Here is a 14,266-nt window from a genome sequence, read left to right as displayed (position 1 = left end):
TAAAGTGCTCCCTAACTGCGTGCTGGGAGGTATTTACCTAAGGCTGGGTGAAAGCGTTAAGAGATGAATAGGCAGCTGAGCAGTGGAGCTGGCTGAGCAGTCCCCCTCGAAGGCTGGCCTGCCTTTTTTTTTTTTTATGAAAAAAAACCCCACTAAAAATCCTTTTCTTTGCTATCAAGTGGTCCTCAGCTGCAGACAGCAGCTCGTTTCGTGTCGTCCTGACGTGTCCCCAGAGCCCAGCTGCCTGGCAGGGTTGTGGGCTGCTCAGGAGGAGCCCGGTAGTGCCTTTCCTCCCTTCGCAGGCACAGGGCGCTGGGCGCTGCATCGTGGCTTTCCCAGAGCGGTTATTTCGACACGGCTGTTGTTGGTTCCCTTTGCTGGCAGTGGGGTTGGGTCATAAATGTTTGAAATTCAGCCTGTTGCTTCATTTTGTGGGGCTAGATGAGCTGCAGTATTTTTATTTGTTTCTGGACTGGATTAACGTCCTTGGTATTTATTTCTTGATGCAGATCTTTTTTTTTAAAAAAAGCAACCTCTTCTGTGAGCAGCTTGTCTGGTATAGCACAAGCATTTTTTTGCATAAAGCAAACAGAGAATTGTCTGTACAAAATGAATTGACTTTAAAACACGTAGGAAAGGCAGGGAAATGATTCCCATAGCCGAATTCATCCATGTCTCACAAACGTGCCCCTGCGAGCTGGGTGTTACCATACAGAGGCCAGGAGATGCTGCGTGGGCCCAGCTGCCTACTCTCCCCTGCTCAATCACAAAACGGTTCCTCCCAAACACGAGCAGGGCAACTTTTTCCAGGCAGCCACTCCAGCATGACTCCTACCAACAGCTTCAAAAGCAAAGCAACCCCCACCCGCCCCCCCCAAACCCAGTCTAATTTGTGCAAATTGCAGAGGCAAGCGAGCTCCCCAGGTCCTGGCGGCTTCCAAACCTGCAGGAGAAGTACAGCCAGGCAGCGCGGCAGGGCCCGGAGGGAGGTGAGCAACAGGGCCCAGGGTTTCGCTGTTGGGGATCTGTCAGGAGGTGTGGCCGCTGCAGCAGGGATGACAAAAGTCTTTTTGAAGTCAGGAATTAAGCAGAGCCGCCCGCTGCCTTTTGTTGGGCCGGGAGAAGGAGTGAATGATGGAGGAGGGCGAAGGATGACAGAGCTTGGCTGTAGACAGGCAGGTCTCGGGCTGAGAGGGGCTTTTTCAGGAGGGACTCAAAGGTTTCTCTCCCCTGTGCAAATTCTCTGGTATGCAGTAGGTGGGGAAGGAGGTTTGTGCTACAGCTGCGTGTGCAGCCACCTCTCTCCTTTACTGCATTGTTTATCTGTCATGAAACTCTAGGAACGTGATTGCTTTGGAGAGCTGTTGGGTTGTGCTGAAATCACTTCTTGGGATCACAGTTATTAGGAGCACATGATGTGTGTGCACGTGCATGAAAAACAGGAGTGCAGAAGGTTGGCATCCCTAAGGCAAAAATCTGTCTTTTGAGTATTTAAATAAGTAGATTATAACTCTGAACTGGTTTGTGGCAACCTGTGGTGGAAAGAAAGCCCACCTTACCATACCGAGACAGCACGTGGCTGCAGAACCATCAGCCCCTCATTCCACAACAGAATTGAGAGCACATCTCTGCAACTGCCAAGGATTTGGGCTGGAAAGGATAAAAGAAAGAGTGCAGGAGGTCATGAAGGGAGAAGAGCTCTGTGGAAAAAAGGACCAGCCAGAACGTCCTACGTCACTAGTCCAATGGGCCACGCCAAACAATAGACACCGAGGTTTGTGAACAAATGACAAGCTTTTATTTTTTTTCTGCACTGAAAGAAAAAAAAATGAAGATGTCAAAACCACACCGAAAGTTTGTGATGATTCTCCAAACATTTGAACAGCAAAAACATGTCCAAGACAATGAAGCGAAGGAAACAGCGTTAGATCTGGTCGGATGATGGAAAGCCAGTGCTTTAGCTGTTACTGTTCCAGCCATACGCAACGTGTGCTTTATGATAACTGGATCTTTTGGCTTCTCAGTCCAAGCTACGGCACAAATGAAGACACCTGACAGGGCTCTTCAGCTTGTGAAACAGCAGAATGTCAGCTCTGTTCAACAGCTCAGATCAAACAACTTGTCTAGTGCTGACAAGCCCAGCCTTTTAAATCAGCAGCAAAGGGCCGAGCAGGGAAGCGCTCCCCTGCCCAACGTGGAGCTCCAGCACACCCTGGTGTCAGAAACTGCCACCGACAGACCTGGGGATGCTCCAGTGCTGGACAGACAGACATCCCTGTGTGTCCCCTTAGCTCACTGATTAACGCAAGGACAAACCTCTGAAAGATGCGCTCTCATCTACATTTCAGTGTTTTACGCTGATAAATACCCCTCACCCCTTTGCACGCAACCTCTGCAAAACAGCTCTACTGGCTGTAACCCAGACAAACCTTTCCCCAGCAACGGGCTGAGAATCTCTAAATGCAAGAACGTCCCTCTCCAGGTGCCTCCCGAGAAATGAGACCCTGGATGCCGCTGCCACCCGGAGCTGCAAGTGCACGGGGAGAGCTGTGTCTTCTCATCTGCGGTGTCTCTGCGGCACGTGTTGCTCTTCAGGGCTCTGAGGACTTCTCCAGAAGTACTTGTGATCGAGGGCTGCCTTGGCTGTGATGCGCCTGCTGGGGTCATACAGGAGCAGTTGCTGCCGAGAGAAAAACACAGCAGATTTAGGATTTTAAAAAACAAATTGCACCTTCACATGGCTGGGCCCAGATGCAGATGGTGGTCCTGCCTTTTCCCTTCTCTGGGCTTCGGGAGTAACACTCAGCTGAAGTTACCATGGGGATTACACTAGAAGGGTTCCTTGACCCTCAATGCAGTGTTTCCTAGAGGAACTTGCACTGCCAGTCCTGCTTCAGAGCCAGGACTGAGCCCTATTTGATGATTCCATATTTCTGCAATAGCAGGGATGAGCGTTAGAACCAGATCAGCTAACACGCTTCCAGGTAGGTCAGTCCCAAATATCCCTATTCTTTGCCCAGTTTGAAAAGGTCCTGTCTGTCCCTGGATCTTGTGCTGAGCCCTCACTCACCACCAGTAAGTCTCTACCATCTCGATCTAAGTTGGGAACAATTTCCTCCATCTCCTTCCTTGTCCACCGGGGAAAGGTCCCCTTGTAGTCAGGCAGCTGGGTCACCCCAGGCCAGGTCACCTCGGTGGGAGTGCCCAGGGTGCGAAAGATCCGGAAGAGCTGATCGATCTCAGAGTCCCCTGGAAACAGGGCCCTCCTGGTAACCTGGGGGAAAAAAAAAAGCACCAGTTCCCACCTTTCCTTTGGCTGTGTGCCCTATTTCCCACTGCAAGCAACCCTTTGTTCCAGCAGATGCAAACTGCACAGACCAGGGCAGTTACAATGCAGCGATTCCACCAGGAAGTGGCTGGGATAGTCACGGGTGTCTGCTTGTCTCCAGCTCCTCTCCAGGGATCTGTGTCTCCCCAAGGCTGCCCCTGTTTCAGCCAGTCGCTTAGACTGGCCCCAAAGAGGGCTTTGTCTCTAGTTTTCTAACACTCCCTCTTGCAGGCTGGCTCCCTCCCCACCTGCTTGCCCAGGCTCTGCTGATCTGCAGCTTGGGGGCTTTGGGAGCTAGGGGTAGTGCTATTACACTGCAGGGATAGCAAAAACTCTGCAAAGTGCAGTATGGACCCCTCAGAGATCCACTCTGCCATGCTATGAGAGTGCTAGTTCTCTGCAAGCCGCTGTGGGGACATCTGCAAGAGAGTCATCTCCTCCCAAGATCAAAACGCTGCAGCAACAAGACAGAAGTTACCTTTCTGGAAGGAGAGGCATCACATTCTCGTGTACTTGAAACTGCAACTGGATTACAGAGGCTTCTGTGCCTTCTGCCAGGTCCCTGCTCTGAGCCCACAGCTAAGGATCAGCTAACCCTCAGGGTGGACTTCCCATAAAACACACCCCAGCACAGAGTGGGACCACAGTATCACAGATCTTTGGCATCTTGTCCCTCCTTCCCCTCTTGCCATTGCAGCTGAAGCCTCCCTGCTCATTAAAGAGACTATTTAAGCCCATTCTACCATTTCTGCAAAGATGCAGCCGATGCTCCAGATATCCACAGCGGTCGAGTAGTATCTGCATCCCAGCAGTATCTCAGGGGCTCGGTACCACAGAGTCACCACCTGGTAAGGAACCAACAAACAAGCTTTGTCTAAGTTCCCTGGGTGAAACTAGAGGCATGGGCTCCTCTCCTCTCAGCTGTAAGGCAGTGACTGTACAAATCAGAGTGTGCCAAGGCCACGCTGAAGTAACAGACACCTTAGTGACAGCAAGATTGGGATTAACAGATCATTCTTCAGCAAGACACTCTAGAACAAATAAATATACCCCGTGCAGAGAAGGTGAGAACCCAGCTTGCAGGTAGGCTAGGGTCGAAGCAGTCAGCACGCTTTGTGGGGACATGAGGTAGCCCCTTAGCTGCAGGTTAGGTTAAGAGCGCATGCCCGGATACAGCTGTGCCTCCATTATGGATGAGTAACTTGTGATGCTGCTGTTGTTCACCCACTATGGATTTTGTACCCCACGCTCAGGTGGCAGGGAGCCTCAACAATACCTCATGAGTGTATGTGCGCAGGGGGACTCCAAAAGTTCTTGCCAGTCCAAAATCAGCCAGCTTGATTGTTCCTGCTTCGTTAATGAGCAAGTTCTGCGGCTTCAAGTCCCTGTGGATAACTCTGTGTGAGTGGCAGAAACTCACACCCTGCAGCAGCTGGAAAAGGTAGTTCTAAGGAGAGAAGAGATTTCAGACAAGGCCATGATGAAACCACTTTGAATCATTGGATCACATGAACCAACACACTTTGGATCCTTTATAAACCTGAATGGGAAAAAAAGACCTTGCTATAATGCAACACCAGGCTTGCGGGCCACTACTCGGAGATGGCCACAGACTGATCCCACCCTACATGAGGACAGAAAGACTGCAATCCAAGCAGTGGCAGTCCCTTCCACCCATCCGTTACCCTGCACAAAGGAAATTAGTAATAGATCCCTCAGTTGCCCTCTTAATAGCAGTTTGTTCTGCAGCAAGATGAGCTGGAAAGCCTGGAAACAGCTGGGAAATAAATGCACTGAGCAATAGTGCCACGAAGTTTTCCCAGCTGAAATGTTTGAGATCCGAGAGGTTGAATGCCTCCAGCCAAGGATGTATCTCTTCCAGATGCAGTCTGGCTAAGAGCAGCTCAGTGCTGGCTCTGCCCAGCAGAAGGCAGTAAGGACACACGCTCTCTGCCCTGCCTGTTAGCACTTCTTCCACACTGTACCTTGACCAAGCTTAAAGGAATCTCTCCGGTTTGGGATGAGTCCAGGTATTTCTTCAGGTCCTGGTTCAGATACTCAAACACTAGATAGAGCTTCTTCTGTCCATGTATGACATCCAGGAGCCTGCAAAAGAAGTGCAAGCACTTCCTTAAGTACCTTTCAGCATCTTCATACCTTTCCAAACATCCTTCCTCCCACAGATGCCTCTGAGTCCTTTAGAGCAGACAGAGGCAGATGGAAAAGCAGCATCTAGTATGGGGCAGCAGCAGCTTGGACCAGCCTGTGTTGCTGGAGTGAAGGGGCAGTGCTGTGAGCTACTTTGCGAACCAGGGAAATGCAAGTGATTCCTGCGTTTTCCTGTTTATTTTTTTCCTGTTTGTACAGTCAGGAAAGGACAGGAAAACCCCCCTTGGTGCCTGTACCCAGAGTTCCCTGAGCAGGAGCTCATCAATGAGCTGGTGGGGAGTGTTTATCCAGGTCTTACCTGACTATGTTGGGGTGCTTCAGCTCCTTCAGCAGCGAGATTTCTCGGATGGCCGTGCTTGGGACGCCTTCTGTCCCCCTGCGGCAGAGACAGGCTGTATGGCACCCTGTTCCTCAGTGGGATCCCACAGCCATCAGAGTTCTGAGTCCCTTCTCCCTTCCATTGTACCCCATCGCCTGCCCAGGGGAGGGTCTGTTACACTGGGCACCCTGAGTTTGGGATGGAGCCGTGCATGGGGTGGACTGGGGTGAGGCAGGGGGAAATAGAGCTGTGGAGAAGGAGAGGGAGGGGGTCACCTAGACAGTGAAAACTCTGGGGACTTGTTTGGGAGCACGTGAGAGCACATTTGGAGAAGCAATGACAGTTTAAATGCCCAAGCCTCACTTGGCGGGAGATGAAAGTTCTTTACTCCTCAGGCAGCCCCCTTCACTGTCCTGAGGGGCCACCATGGGGTGCAGACCTACCACCATGGCCCCCAGTCCACACTGACACCCCTCATTGTGGAGACAGCCCAGGGCTGACTCAGGGGAACAGTAATAAACTTTTATCTGCCCAGTCCCCACCCTGGAGGGGTTGAAGTTGGCTCTGCCTGGAGGCTGAGCCTCACCAGGCCCTGGCACCACACCCCTGAGGGAGAGGCCACCTCCTAAAATGGTGGCTACTTCCCCCTGCCCTGTGCCATGAAGCTGGGACCAGGTAGTGCCAGATGAGGCCCTAGCTGCTTGCATGAGCCAATAGAGACATTTTTTTCCCTCATGTCAGGCTTTTTTGAGCCTCTCGCGCCATTTTGGACACTGGGCTGGGCTCACGGCCTGCCTGCTCACTCCCATGGCAGGGCTGGGGCACTGCTGGGTTCAGCTGGTGGCCATCTCCCCACAGATAGCCCTACCGGCCCCAGAGGAGCCATTTGCCTTCCTCACCCCCCTCCCCCCTCGACTGGGCACCCTCTTGCTGCCGTGCTGAGGAGGCAGCCGGCCTGGTGCCATGGCAGGCCGGGTGGGTACTGGGCTGGGCCGGGCCATGGCCGCCCCAGGGCCGAGGCTTTATCCTACTCACGAGTCCAAGCGGATCTTCTTGAGGGCCACCAGCTGCCCCGTATGCTTGTTGCGGGCCTTGTACACCACGCCGTAGGTGCCCTCCCCGATCTTTTCCACCTTGTGAAACGCCTCTCGCAAGGTATCCATGGTGCTGCCTCAGGCTTGCAGTGGTGGCGGGGGAGGGGGGGGCAGCTGGCACTGCTTTCTGAGGGAAAAAAAAAAAAAAGGAAATAAACCCTCAAATATGGAGAAGGTGTTTGCTCTCCTTGTGTGTCCCCGAGCTGCTTTTGGGGTCTGGGTCCCCCCTTGCTGCTCCCCCAGCACAGGGACGGGCCTTGAACTGGGGCAGCTGCAGGCAGACAGGGCTGCCTGGGCACACTGACAGGTGTCTGGGGTGTGGGGTGTCTCTGGGGGGCTTCGGGCAGACCCCAAGAGCCAAACACGCTGTGCACCAACCGCCCAGGACTTGCTTGTGACCCAGATTGTGCAGTGTGCTGGCTGAAGCAAAAACCGAGCAAAATGGATGTAGAGAAGTGCTTCAGGCCTGCAAGAAAGGCAGCAGGGACTGCACGAGGCCCAGGGAAGTTCTCCAGCTCTGTTTGTACAGTGCCTGGTGTCAAGGGGATGTGGTGCATAATTAGGATTCCCTTGGACAAGCTCAGGTCAAACACACCACAGAAATGTCTTTTTTGGGAGGGGGTGGGGGGTGTGTGTGGTTTTTTTGTTTGTGTGTTTTGGGTTTTTTTGGTCTTGTGCAATTGTCCCTTGAACCTTCCCACCGTGGGCTGTGCTGCTTGGTCAGTCTTTCAGAAGATGTCCTTGGGGAGGGATTAAACATTGACTTGACAGCTGACAGAAGACAAGATTAAAAAAGTATTACGCATTGTGGTAGCAGGAAAGGTAGAGCCACAGGGACTGTCTTCTGAAGGGCTTGGGAGCTCCATGTCTCTGGGTGGGCATCGCAGGACACAGCAGCCCACTGGGTGCGTGGGTCCACAGCGCAGACCCCAACATTTAGGTGACCTAAAAAGGACTGATTTAGCCCATTGCTGCGATACCAATTCAAAATCTTTTCTAAATTGATCCTGATTTTGCCACTCTGAAAGAACAAAAGCATGGTTGCTCTGTGGCTGAGAAGGGATCCATATGGCCATGGCAAATTCCTGTGTGGGTTCGCTGGTGGCTTGTGAAAGTTGTTTGCACTCACATCTCCATCTGGAGTCACTGCCAAGTTTGCTTTCCTCTTCCTGACTGGTTGGGTTTGTGGGGTTTTTTGGTAACACTTGTAGGAACCTGGTATTTTGGATATTCCCAGTCTTGGCATCTTGGATGTTTCCAACTCTCTGGCAAACCTGGCCATTTGGATAAAATTTAAGCACACAGAGGACAATAAGAGAACAGACAGGAGATGAGGTGTAAACATAAACACATCATGACAGACTCATCATTTTCTCTTACAAAACCAGGTTAAAATCTTGCTTCTTGAGATCATGTTTTTGGATGTGGGCTGAACAGAGAGTGTGCTGAGACAGGACTTTTGGATCTCTGTAACTGCGTGAAGACAAACATAAGACTAAACTATGATTAAAGATTATAGCAAGCACTGTAATTACTGAGCCATCTCAGGCCCTTAAATCAAGCCTGCTGGTAACAGGGGACTTTGCCAATACCTGTAGCATTTTGATCTGCTGCTGTGCATTGTATGCTTTCAGTCCTTGTTTTCTGAACATCTCACCAGAGTATCTGAGCAAAAGCAGAAAAGGCTGCAGGTGGCTGAATGCCCCTGCAAACCACAGTCTCAGCACACTCCAGGTCTGGGGATTCCTATAGCACACGGAAGTCTTCTCTCTTTTGCACTAACATTTTATTCTCATCTCACATTAGTGATTCTCTGTCTTTTTGTTGATGGTTTAATTTTGTTAGGTGGGTCTGGCACTGTGTTCTTAAACCAGAGTGGCTCTGATGTAACTTCATCTTCTCTTGCAACTTTTTCAAAGCCAAGCACTTCCTTACACACCCAGTGCATAGGGGGAAAATTCCATATTGCTAAATTTTCTTAAATCATCCATGGGGATTGTGCAGGGGCTAATGCACTTGCTTTAGCAAGAAAGAGGTTTTTAATCAGTAAGAGACAGGCTGCCTTCTCTTTTCATCTTTATCTAAGAAAATATCAATCAAAACCTTTAGATGCTTCAAAAAATAGTGATTTAAGGTCTCCGAAACTTAGTGTGTCAAGGAAGAAAGTCAAGTGGTCGTTCTCGGGGCACTGCAAATACTTATTTTAGAGCTCAAGTCAATCTCCCGCCTTGGACACCAGCTCCTGAAAACCCAAAGAGGCTGGTGCTACTGAAAATAGTAATTCTTTGTTCTTCTTGTTTCTTTGTTGGTCAGTCCAGGTATGTGAGTGTTTTGCCAGGAATGCTCCTGTGTGGCAGCTGAGTCACAGTAACCAAATGCACCCACTCACGGACCCACAGCCACGCAGGGCTAATGAACTTTGCACTAACGCCCTTTACCTCCCATCTGCCAACAGTAACCCTGTGCTTTGGCAACGCATGTGGGTGTGAGCCGTTCAACTCATTTGATTCGGAGATTGGGAGACTTCTCCTTTTTCTGATGTCTCCAAGCCTTGCATTACAAAAGGACCAGTACAACTCAAGCCTTCCTTTCCTTAATCACCACTTTAAACAAACAACAAACCTGCTTCCCAGAGCTATTTTCAGTGATGACACCTGGCATGAACAAACAACCCACAGTCACATACTGACTCACAGCCTTCAAGTGTTTCCCTGCTTAGTGACTTTACTTTGCTATTTGCCGCAGCAAAAACCCATCCTCTAAATTTACTTTTCACATTTGTTGCAAATGGCAGAGCAAGGACCAGTGTATGGCTGTTCTCAGAGCTGCTGTCAGGACGTGCTGCTTCCCATCCGCTCCTGCCTCTCGTTGAAGTATTTCCTCTGCTCCTGTACGGCTTGTTCCAGCAAGGGCACATTCATCCCTTCCACACCGGTGAATATTCGTGCCTTTACTACGAGGCCCTCACCTGGGAATACAAACAGGTATAGAAATATAAAAGAAAATATAAATTTTCTTTCTCTGCTGAAAGAAAGACAGATTAGCTTGGAGGCAAACAGGTTCCCTCAGGCAGCATATAGCTCCGGCTGGCCAAATAACCATAAACTCAGAACTTGCAGGAGACAGGACTGGCCACGTGCCTCCACTGATGTGAGCAGCAGGCCCAGGAGCAGGGTAATTCAGTGACGTGCTTTCCCTCTGCCCCGTTGGCTACAAAATGCTGGTGACTGACACTGCTATCCTTGCACTGGGGAATGCTGAGCCCAGGCCCTGTCAGTGCCAGTGCCTGCCATGCAACATCTGTCTACTTCATGGCTGGATGAAATTTGGTTTTCCCTGTCTAAAAAGCACCAGGGATGGGTCTAAGCTCATTTCTGAATGCCTCTGTGCAGACAAGAAGAGGACAGAACAAAGCTGGGCTTAGAAGAGGCTGAATGCTGACTATAACCAACAGTTCATCAGTGGCATTCAAATGGTAACACGGAGCTGAACAAAACCGGCCAGACCTCGGTGACACAACCACCACCTCAGCCTGCTCCCCTTCCACCCCCGCAAAATGGGGCCAACTCACTCCAAAGCTGTAATGACCAATATAACGTGTCTTTCTAAAGGAATTTTGCAGCAGCACAATGCCACGTGCAGTGTGGCTTTCCACATGCCACTAAGGATTTCAATGGCATGAATGTGAACGCATGTTATCAGGTGAAAATTCTGGCAGTGTCTGATCCTGCAGCTGGAGAACAAATACTTGGACACAGGCCAGCCTGGTTTCTTCAGTAGTCTAGTAAGGCTTAGAAGACAGTGATGAGTGAGAATGATTCACCCCAAGACAAGACTTAGGTGGGACCTCCTGGGAGGTCCCGTGGTGGAGCAGGGCTGGCACAGGCACCAGCACAGCATGAAGCACACAGAAAAGCAGGAATGCAGAGCAACTTTGGCAAGATCTTAATCCTGCCCAGCCAGTGCTGTAGCCAGGCTGCTGACTGTGCCCCGAAGTGGGTTTTGGTATCATTTTCCCTCCGACCTCCCTTGCAGGGTGCCTGTGTTCAGTGTGTTTCCATGCTCCAATTACTGCTTTTCTCTCTGGTTTCTTGCCCTGCTGCCCGGGACCCCAAGAACTGCACAACAGCCCAGGCAGAGACTCCTGCAATTCAGACAAGTGGGGCCACCCCAGTGGGTTCGAGGACCCCCCAATACTGATTGTGCAGCAGTGGGGATACGCTGAGCTGCAACCCTGGAGGGGTCTCCAGGAGGAAAGCTTGGCTGCTGCTTCTGAACTTGAGCAGCATAAGAGAGAACTGCACATGCTGGAGCGAAAGCAGCCCAATATCCGAGAGAAAGTGGTGGTGAAGGAGCTGATCAAACTGGAGAAAAACCCAGAAATGCTGAAGTCTGTTAGGACCCTGCAGCTACAAATCGATGAGGAATCCTTCAAGAGGAAGTCTGCAGAAGAAGCAATAGTGAAAGTGAAGAACAAGATTGAGGAGGTGGAAAGACTAATTGAAACAGCAGAACCCAAAATTATTGTTAAGGAGGTGAAGCAGGTAGAGCAGGACCCAGAGTTATTGAGAGAGTCTTCCAAGCTTAAAACCCTGATTGAAGAAGAGAGGAACAAAAACTTGATGCTTACAGGTGAGCTGGGAGAGCTGCAGAGCCAGTGCAGTATTGCAGAGAAGCAAAAACCAAGGGTAGAGGTTAAAGAGAGGGTCAACGAGATTTTCCTGGTGGATCCCGAAACAGAGCGACAAATTGCCCACCTGAAAAGGGAGCTGCAGGAAGTTACTCTGAAAAGAACAAAGATTGACAGTGAAGTGGAAGAGGCCTTAGCAGAGCTCGATGTCCTCAGGTCACAGAAACCAGTGGTCGAGCTTAAGGAGGTTATAGAGGAGGTGGTGAAACATGAGAAGAGTCCAGAGATTCTTAGAGAAATTGACAGGCTGAAACAACAGCTCAATGAACTAGTGAACACCAATGGCAGGACCCAAGAGCAGCTCATTAGACTGCAGGGTGAAAGGGATGAATGGAAGAGGGAGAGATCCAAGGTGGAAACGAAGCTGGTCAACAAGGAAGTCATCCGATATGAGAATGATCCACTCTTGGAAAAAGAAGCTGATCGTCTTCGTCAAGAGGTGCGTAACATGTCTCAAAAGAGGAGAGCTGCAGAGGATGCAATCTATGACTTGCAGAATAAATACATGCTACTGGAGAGGCGAAAGCCAGAGGAAAAGGTAGTTGTTCAAGAGGTGATACTGACTCAGAAGGATCCAAAGCTCCGAGATGAGCACAACAGGCTGAGTCGGAGTCTGGATGAGGAGGTGAGCAACAGGCGTCGTCTGGAACGTGACGTGCAACAGGTTCGTGCACTGGTGGAAGAGCAAGAGAGGTTGCTCAACTTTCAGGAGGATCGAAGCAAGAGGCTTGCACTAGAGAAGGAGATGAGACAAATTACGTTGAGAATAAAGGAGCTGGAGGAGACCCCAGCCCCAGTGCAAGAAAAGATCATTATGGAAGAAGTGGTCAAGTTGGAGAAGGATCCAGTCCTCGAACAGTCTGCCAGCAACCTGCGTTTGGAGCTGGACCATGAGAAGACGGAGGTGCTGAACTTGCAGAGAGAGTGCAAGAACCTGCAGATGCAAGTCGATGTCCTGCAGAAAACAAAATCCCAGGAGAAGACCATCTACAAGGAGGTGATTCGAGTGGAAAAGGACAGAGCGCTGGAGAGTGAACGTGCACGCATCTGGGAGCTGCTGAGCAGGGAGAGAGGAGCCAAGCAAAAGGCAGAAGAGGAGGTACGGCGGCTCAGGGAGAAGATCGAGAGAGCTGAAGGCATGAAGAGGACATGGGCTCGTGAAGAGACGGAGCTGCAGAAAGCCAGGAACCTGGCCATCCAGGAGAGAGCCAACTTGGAGAGTGAACTGAGGGAGCTGGAGAGGCAGAAGCAACAGAAAGTCCTCTTCCTTCGGGAGGAGTCCAAACTGCTCAACCAACGGACTGAGAATGACAGGCAGAAGAAGAAGCAGCTGGAACATGAGTTTTCCCTGCTGGAGGCAGACATCCTTAGGGAGAAGGACCAGATCTACAACAAGGAGAGGTTCATTCGAGATCTCCAGTCAAGAGTCAACCGGGAAGATATCAATCATGAGACCCAGATGAGAGAGACAAACCTCTCCACCAAGATCTCTATCTTGGACCCTGAGACAGGGAAGGATATGTCCCCTTACGAGGCCTATAAGAGAGGTATCATAGACAGAGGCCAGTACGTCCAGCTGCAAGAGCTGGAGTGCGACTGGGAGGAAGTCACCACCCTGGGCCCAAACGGGGAAATCTCAGTTCTCCTTGACAAGAAAAGTGGGAAGCAGTACTCCATCGATGATGCACTAAGGCTGAGGAGGATCACAAAGGAGGAGTACCAGCTGTATCGGGATGGCAAGATTCCCATCTCTGAATTCGCCTTGCTGGTGGCTGGGGAATCCAAGCCTCCCCCGTCCCTCTCCATTGGCTCCATCATCTCCAAATCCCCGCTCTCATCACCTACCACCCACCAAACCCAAAGCTTCTTCCCCCCAGCCTCGCAGAAGGGCTTCTGTGATGACACTTCCCCCATCGCTGGAGTGTATGACACCACCACCGACACCAAGTACAACATCAAGACTGCTGTTGCAAAGAAGCTGCTTGATCCCATGACGGCTCAGAAGCTCCTGGAAGCCCAGGCTGCCACGGGGGGCATCATAGACCTCATTTCTCGGGACCGGTTCTCTGTCCATAAGGCAATTGAGAGGGGGCTGATTGACAGGACCTACATGCAGAGACTGCTCAATGCCCAGAAAGCTTTCACAGGGATTGAGGACCCGGTGACCAAACGAAGGCTGTCTGTGGGGGAAGCAGTTCAGAAGGGATGGATGACCAGGGACAGTGCTTTCCCCTACCTGGAGGTCCAACATCTAACTGGAGGGCTCATTGATCCCAAGAAAACTGGTCGCATCCCTGTGCTGGAAGCTGCCCAGACAGGGATGATAACAGGTGACCTGGCCAACAGGCTCCAAGATGAGTCCAACTATGAAAAAGATCTCATTGACCCTGTCACTAAAGAGAAGATAAATTACAAGGAGGCCATGGCCCTCTGCCAGAAGGATTTGTTGAGCTGCCTCCTGCTGCTCCCAGCCACGTCGGAGGACTATCAGCGGTACCACCAGGCGAGCCGTTCACCCAAGCTGTCACGGTTCAGGCACTGAATGGGCTCAGGCATGTACTGGATCTGGTTCCTTCAGGAGTTCATCCCTTCAAAACACCTCTCCCCATGGAGGCAGCAGCGATCACAGGAACGGAGCGTCTAGCATTTAGGGCTGCATACTCTTC

At 50.9% G+C, this 14,266-nt stretch overlaps 1 protein-coding gene across 1 annotated transcript; it reads right to left on the bottom strand.

The window, feature by feature from the left end:
• Positions 1-1,775: 1,775 nt before the first annotated feature.
• LOC141932825 (cyclin-dependent kinase 3-like) lies at positions 1,776-7,015 on the bottom strand. Its single transcript, XM_074846964.1, has 7 exons — positions 6,852-7,015; positions 5,796-5,873; positions 5,314-5,434; positions 4,605-4,775; positions 4,072-4,173; positions 3,071-3,274; positions 1,776-2,680 (listed from the first exon to the last, which is right to left on the bottom strand). The coding sequence occupies exons 1-7, from the start codon at positions 6,977-6,979 to the stop codon at positions 2,558-2,560; spliced, it is 927 nt and encodes a 308-aa protein (XP_074703065.1). The 5' UTR covers positions 6,980-7,015; the 3' UTR covers positions 1,776-2,557.
• Positions 7,016-14,266: the final 7,251 nt, after the last annotated feature.

This window comes from Strix aluco, chromosome 21 (genome assembly GCF_031877795.1).
Source record: "Strix aluco isolate bStrAlu1 chromosome 21, bStrAlu1.hap1, whole genome shotgun sequence".
Classification (NCBI taxonomy): Eukaryota; Metazoa; Chordata; class Aves; order Strigiformes; family Strigidae; genus Strix; species Strix aluco.
Note: the sequence above shows the minus strand (reverse complement) of the source record. Positions and strands in the feature narration are given on the sequence as shown.

Excerpts from the sequence above, each read along its gene's own strand:
- LOC141932825 (XM_074846964.1), bottom strand. The coding sequence starts at position 6,979 with ATGGATACCTTGCGAGAGGCGTTTCACAAGGTGGAAAAGATCGGGGAG. Across the intron at positions 5,435-5,795 it reads AAGCACCCCAACATAGTCAG|GCTCCTGGATGTCATACATG; the intron begins GTAAGACCTGGA and ends CTTCTTTTGCAG. Across the intron at positions 4,174-4,604 it reads TGCGCACATACACTCATGAG|GTGGTGACTCTGTGGTACCG; the intron begins GTATTGTTGAGG and ends GTTCCTTACCAG.